The following is a 6969-nucleotide window of genomic DNA, read 5'->3' as shown; positions in this document are numbered from 1 at the left end:
AGCGATGTGAATTCTCCTCCACGATCGGTTCTCATGGCTTTAATCACAAACCCACTTTGATTTTCTACGAATGCTTTGAATTTTTTAAAAGATTCAAAAGCTTCATATTTCTGCTTGAGAAAGTAGACCCATGTTTTCCTCGAAAAATCATCAATGAACAATAAGAAATAATTTTTCTTACCAAATGAAGTTGGCTTGAGAGGACCGCAGATATCAGCATGTATGAGTTCCAGAGGTATTGATGCTCTTGTTAAGGACTCCTTTGGAAAACTGTTCCTTGTTTGCTTTCCAAAAATGCAATTCTCACATAGTTGATTAGGATGACAAAACGATGGCAAACCAGCAACCAGCTTCGCTTTACTTAAATTATTTAAACTTTCAAAGTTTAAATGTCACATTCTTAAATGCCATATCCATGATGAATCAGAAATGCTATTCTTGAAACATTTCAAAATACTTGTTTCGATGTTGAGAGGAAACATTCTGTTTTTCGTCATAGACACTTTAGCAATCATCTTCCCTCCATTGCCTTTGAGAACCAGTTCACGGTTCATCATATCAACTGCATAACCTTTTTCTAACAATTGTCCAATGCTCAAAATATTTGACTTCAAAGGAGGAACATAATAAACATCGGAAATAAATTGATGATCTCCGTTCTTTAGTTTAATCAAAACATCACCTCTTCCATCAATCAAAACTTTAGTCTTGTCTCCAAATGAAATGTTTCCTCCAAACGATTTATCAAAAGTGGTGAACAAATATTTGTTACCTGTCATGTGATTGCTTGCACCAGTGTCAAGATACCAAGTTTCCCCAGCGATTTGTTCATCCTCACTTTTGCATGTCATTAACGGTGTCGATTCTTCATTTTCGGCTTCAAGATAATGATTCTTTTCTTCTTTCTTTTCTGTATTTTGGCATTCACTTGCGTAATGGCCAAATTTTTGACAAGAGTAACTTCTGATCTCTGCTTTATTCCTTCCTCCTCGTTGTTGAAAATATGATCTACCACGACCTCTCAAGTATTGATGTTGGTTATTCGATTCGTCATGTTATCCTTTGGAGTGTTGATTATTTGATTCACCATTGTATCCATTCCATCGTCCTCCTCTTCCTCGAGAATTTCTTCGTCCACATCCTCTTTCATGGTTTCTGCCTCGTCCTCATCCACGGCTTCCCTGACCAAAATTTTTAGACTCCTCAGTCTTTTCTCCCAAATAAAGTTTGGTTTGCAAGAGTTGTGAAGGTGGTTCTTCATTTCTTTTAATTCTCTCTTCATGTGCTTGAAGCAATCCCATCAATTGATCAATACTCATGGAATCCAGATCTTTTGATTCCTCAATAGCCACAACAATATAGTGAAATCTCGCATCAAGTGATCGAAGAATTTTTTCAATCACACGAACATCCTCTATTTTCTCTCCATGTCTCTTCAACTGGTTAACGGTGACAAGAACACGGGAAATATATTCCGAAATCGATTCTGACTCTTTCATCTTTAAAGATTCAAACTCTCTTCTCAAAGTTTGAAGGCGAATACGAATGACTTTGTCAGTTCCTTTGAATGAATTTTGAAGCAAATCCCATGCCTCCTTGGACGTTGATGTCGTGGCTATTTTTTCAAAAACATCATCATCTACATAAAGTTGAATAGTGGACAGTGCCTGCTGATCCTTCTGCTCAGATTTTTGCCAAGCTGTTCTTTGGGCTTAACTCAATGCTGCTTCATCTCCTGGAGCTTCCACACCTTTTTCAACAGCATCCCACACACCTTGAGAACGCAACAGAGTCTTCATCTTAATGCTCCAGTTGCTGTAATTTTCCTTCGTTAATTTCGAAAAATGTACGGGAAGAGGATTCATGGTGATGTCTTCTTCCTTTCAGTATACACTCCAATCAAATAGCTCTGATACCACTTTGTTGGAGTTTTGGAGGTAAAATTTATTTTTACAACTCACGTTAATTATATTTCATTCCAGAATTTATAAAAAGTTACAACTACAAATATTAAATACATACTAATTAATAATTGGAAAATGAACTTTTGACTGATATCAATTTTTCAAGCATTCCAAGCAAATGTCTCTTGAGATCACATTTTTAATTTTTATCACAAGAAGGTCGAAGACGAGTGTCCTGATGTCGTCCCCTCCGTCGATAAGCTAAATCCCTCCATTCCCATTACCTCAGACGTCTCCTTCGAGGCCGTAGTTTGACTTCCATTATAACTTATCGGCCAAATTCATGTGATTTAAATAGATATGAAATTAAATTTTTTTTCTAATTAATTAAAAATATTAATATATAATTATAGACTATAAATTTAATTAAATAAAAATATTAATATACAATTATATACTATAAATTATAAATTGAATTTATATATATACATATCGTTTCAAAAAAAAATTATATATATACTATATTATTTCTAATACTATAAGGGCTTTCTCAAATTTCACATGAAAAAATACTTTTTAATTAAATAAAATATAATTTAAAAAAAGGCTGACTAAAATGGGAGACATCATGTGGAAGAGATATTTCATGCTATATTGGGAGATATATACCCCTTAATATTTTTTAGATGTTCGCGGGAACATTTCACTGTGAAAAAAAATATGTGGTCTTATCAATAATTTTTTTGGTTTTTTAACATGATGTTCGCGCAAATAACTAAAAAAAATAAGGTATACTTCTTACTATATAGCGTAAACCAACCTCATATATGATATGGTTGACCCACTTTTGAATTTTCGTAAATCCTACTAAAGGCTCTAGATTTACGCCCGTACGATCAAGCTAGCATCATCAACGGCAGCGATGCATTGGGAGGACGCTGACTCTGACTTTATTTTTAAGAAAAATATCGCATTAATTACCAAAACCATTAATATGAAACCACGTAGATGGCATTTCTTAATACTCGTTTTAATTTTGATCACAACTTTGAAGAAGGGGAAAAAATCAATATATGATCTAAAAATTGTTAAAAGTTGTCCGTGAAATTAATTCAAACGATGAATTTATCTGCTTAAAAGTACTTCAATATTCGTCACATTTATCTACTTAATTCAAACAACTTATGCACTTTGACTGATTTTATCACTTGACAATAATTAAGCAAAATACGTGAAAATGATAGGACCAAACACACACATTTGCCAATGCAAAGAAGAGTGTGGCAAAATTTTGTCCTATACAGCAACCGTAAATATTACATCATGTAGTGATTCGTACCGTAATCATCTACTAATAAGAAGCTTAAGCATGTATTTAAATTAATTAAACTAAACCATCAGATATAACAGCGGAAAAGCATAAATAAACTCTCAAATAAAATATTATACAACCAAATCGAATATCCAAAATTTATTAACCCAAATACATCAAAATAAGCTCAGACTATAACTATGATGATCCTCCATCGCCTATGCCCTCCTGGAACCACTCGTCTCATCCAACTGCAAACTTGCCCCGTGAAATAGGATGTCCAGATACACAAAGTACGGGACGTGAGCATAACAAGCTCAGTACAAGAGCATCTGATTCATATTGCATGTATGATCTTGGACGCACCTAGAAATTTTTACCAAAATTCTTTGAAAAAAAAATTATTATGTTAACTCCATCCGGGTTACAAGCAAGGGATTGAAATCTTAATCCTATGTTCTTGACTAAGTATGCGGATTCCATGGGATTAAAAAAATTAAAAATTTTAAAATAACAATTTCATCCGGGCTTAGAAAATGATTGAAATCCTAATTAATTTTTCCATAGCTAAGTTTGCGGGTTAAATGGGATTGTAGCACCATCCGAGCTATAGACGAGGGGATTAAAATTCAAATCCTATCTTAGTTATATCTAAGTTTGCGGGCAATTATTGGGGCTTAAAAAAATCGGGTGCAAAATCCAATGGTGCGTAATTTATCTCAAGAGAGTCCATATTTTTGTTTGGGAATATTGGGATGAAAGAGTTCTGGAGTGTGACACTTGCATTGATTTGTTATAGGTCGCTAAGCATTCTTTGACAAAAAAAATATTTGTTTTCCTTTCAAAAGTATTATAATTTTTTTGAAAAGTATTAGTTACTGCAGATTGGATCCTCATAATTCATTTTTTGAATGGCGATATGTTTCTATTGCCATGATCCCTATGCATGGTGAAAATAAATAACAAGTTCTTTGGGATGGATAAATGTTTTGTGATGATATTTGGAATAAATAATTTGTATCTTTTTCAGTTAATTGAATAATTGGATAAAAAAATTGTTTGCTGTTATCTTGGAAACAATTTGAAAAATGCATTCTTTGTCAGGTGTAGTTTTTCTGCTCGAAAGAAAAGGGCTATTTCCCCACAGATTATTGAGGGAATTTCTGGGAAGCCTGCTGAAAAATTTATGAAGGGAAAGGAAAAAACATATAGAGAAACAGATTTACAATGTTGAAGCAGAAAAAGAGACGAAAAGGGAAATATGGTTAGTCTTTTATTAAATAATTTTGTATTAGTTTTTCTCTGAAATGTGTTACTTTTGTGATAAAAATTATTAGTGTTTTCTGTTTAAAATTTTTTATTTTTAAGCGTGCTAATTTGACATAAAAAGTATTTGAAGCAGAAAAAGATACGAACAAGGAAATGTGGTTAGTTTGTTGAACTTTGATTCAAATCATAAGAATTATGTTTTGATGATAATACGTGCTTAGTCTTTTCTTATATAATTTCGTATTATTTTTTCTGTGAAAATTGTTGCTGAAAGTGATCAAAATTATTAGTCTTTTTTGTTAAAAATTATATTTTCTAAAGTGTGCTAATTCGACAAAAAAAAAGTATAACTTTTCTTGTCAAATGTATTACTTTTCCCATGAAAAGTATTAGTTGTGTTGTGGAAAGTATTAATTCTAATGTATGCTAATGTGACAAAATGTGACAAAATAAATTACGTGCTTAGTCTTTTCTTATATAATTTCGTATTATTTTTTTTGTGAAAAGTGTTACTTTTGTGATCAAAAGTATTAGTTTTTTCTGTTAAAAATTCTTTTTTCTAAAGTGTGCTGATTCGACAAAAAAAAATATTACTTTTCTTGTCAAAGGTATTACTTTTCCCATGAAAAGTATTACATTTTCAATGAAAAGTATTAGTTATATTGTGGTAAGTATTAGTTCTAATGTATGCTAATGTGACAAAATGTGAAAATGTATTACGTGCTTATAATTTCGTATTATTTTTTCTGTGAAAAGTGTTACTTTTGTGATCAAAAGTATTAGTCTTTTATGTTAAAAATTATTTTTTCTAAAGTGTGCTAATTCGACAAAACAAAAGTATTATTTTCCTATCAAAGGTATTACTTTTCCCATGAAAAGTATTACATTTTCAATGAAAAGTATAAGTTGTGTTGTGGAAAGTATTAGTTATTTTGACAAAATGTGACAAAATGTATTACGTGCTTAGTCTTTTCTTATATAATTTCGTATTATTTTTTCTGTGAAAAGTGTTACTTTTGTGATCAAAAGTATTAGTTTTTTCTGTTAAAAATTCTTTTTTCTAAAGTGTGCTAATTCGACAAAAAAAAAGCATTACTTTTCTTGTCAAAGGTATTACTTTTCACATGAAATGTATTACATTTTCAAAACAAAAAGTATTAGTTGTGTTGTGAAAAATATTAGTTCTAATGTATGCTAATGTGACAATGTATTACGTGCTTAGTCTTTTCTTATATAATTTCGTATTATTTTTTCTGTGAAAAGTGTTACTTTTGTGATCAAAAGCATTAGTTTTTTCTGTTAAAAATTCATTTTTCTAAAATGTGCTAATTCGACAAAAAAAAAGTTTTACTTTTCTTGTCAAAGGTATTACTTTTCCCATGAAAAGTATTATATTTTCAATGAAAAGAATTAGTTATGTTGTGGAAAGTATTAGTTCTAATGTTTGCTAATGTGAATGTATTACGTGCTTAGTCTTTTCTTATATAATTTTGTATTATTTTTTCTGTAAAAAGTGTTACTTTTGTGATCAAAAGTATTAGTCTTTTCTGTTAAAAATTATTTTTTTCTAAAGTGTGTTAATTCGACAAAAAAAGTATTACTTTTCTTATCAAAGGTATTACTTTTCCCATGAAAAGTATTACATTTTCAATGAAAAGTATATGTTGTGTTGTGGAAAGTATTAGTTATTTTTACAAAATATATTACGTGCTTAGTATTTTCTTATATAATTTCTTATTATTTTTTCTTTGAAAAGTGTTACTTTTGTGATCAAAAGTATTAGTTTTTTCTGTTAAATTTTTTTTTTCTAAAGTGTGCTAATTCGACAAAACAAAAAGTATTACTTTTCTTGTCAAAGGTATTACTTTTCCCATGAAATGTATTACATTTTCAATGAAAGGTATTAGTCGTGTTGTGGAAAGTATTAGTTCTAATGTATGCTAATGTGACAAAATGTATTACGTGCTTAGTCTTTTCTTATATAATTTCGTATTATTTTTTCTGTGAAAAATGTTACTTTTGTGATCAAAAGTATTAGTTTTTTCTGTTAAAAATTCTTTTTTCTAAAGTGTGCTAATTCGACAAAAAAAAAAAGTATTACTTTTCTTATTAAAGGTATTACTTTTCCCATGAAAAGAATTACATTTTCAATGAAAAGTATTAGTTGTGTTGTGGAAAGTATTAGTTCTAATATATGCTAATGTGACAAAATGTGACAAAATGTATTGTGTGCTTAGTATTTTCTTATATAATTTTGAATTATTTTTAATTTCTGTGAAAAGTGTTACTTTTGTGATCAAGAGTATTAGTTTTTTCTGTTAAAAATTCTTTTTCTAAAGTGTGCTGATTCGACAAAAAAAAGTAGTACTTTTCTTGTCAAAGGTATTACTTTTCCCATGAAAAGTATTACATTTGCAATGAAAAGTATTAGTTATGTTGCGAAAGGTATTAGTTCTAATGTATGGTAATGTGACAAAATGTATT

General features: G+C 30.1%; 1 protein-coding gene across 1 annotated transcript; it reads right to left on the bottom strand.

Moving 5' to 3' along the window:
* Positions 1-1166: 1166 nt before the first annotated feature.
* LOC140871953 (uncharacterized) lies at positions 1167-1865 on the bottom strand. Its single transcript, XM_073274693.1, has 2 exons — positions 1718-1865; positions 1167-1615 (listed from the first exon to the last, which is right to left on the bottom strand). Exons 1-2 carry the CDS (start codon positions 1863-1865, stop codon positions 1167-1169), a joined length of 597 nt encoding a protein of 198 aa, XP_073130794.1.
* Positions 1866-6969: the final 5104 nt, after the last annotated feature.

The sequence above is a fragment of the Henckelia pumila genome, chromosome 1 (assembly GCF_033568475.1).
Source record: "Henckelia pumila isolate YLH828 chromosome 1, ASM3356847v2, whole genome shotgun sequence".
Lineage (NCBI taxonomy): Eukaryota > Viridiplantae > Streptophyta > Magnoliopsida > Lamiales > Gesneriaceae > Henckelia > Henckelia pumila.
The sequence above is the reverse complement of the archived record's forward strand: the minus strand, read 5'-3'. Positions and strand labels throughout refer to the sequence as shown.

Bases quoted from the DNA above. Each gene is read 5' to 3' on its own strand.
- LOC140871953 (XM_073274693.1), bottom strand. From the start codon at position 1,865: ATGAATCCTCTTCCCGTACATTTTTCGAAATTAACGAAGGAAAATTAC. The intron at 1,616-1,717 runs GTTAAGCCCAAA...TTGAAAAAATAG, and splicing joins AGGAGATGAAGCAGCATTGA to CCACGACATCAACGTCCAAG.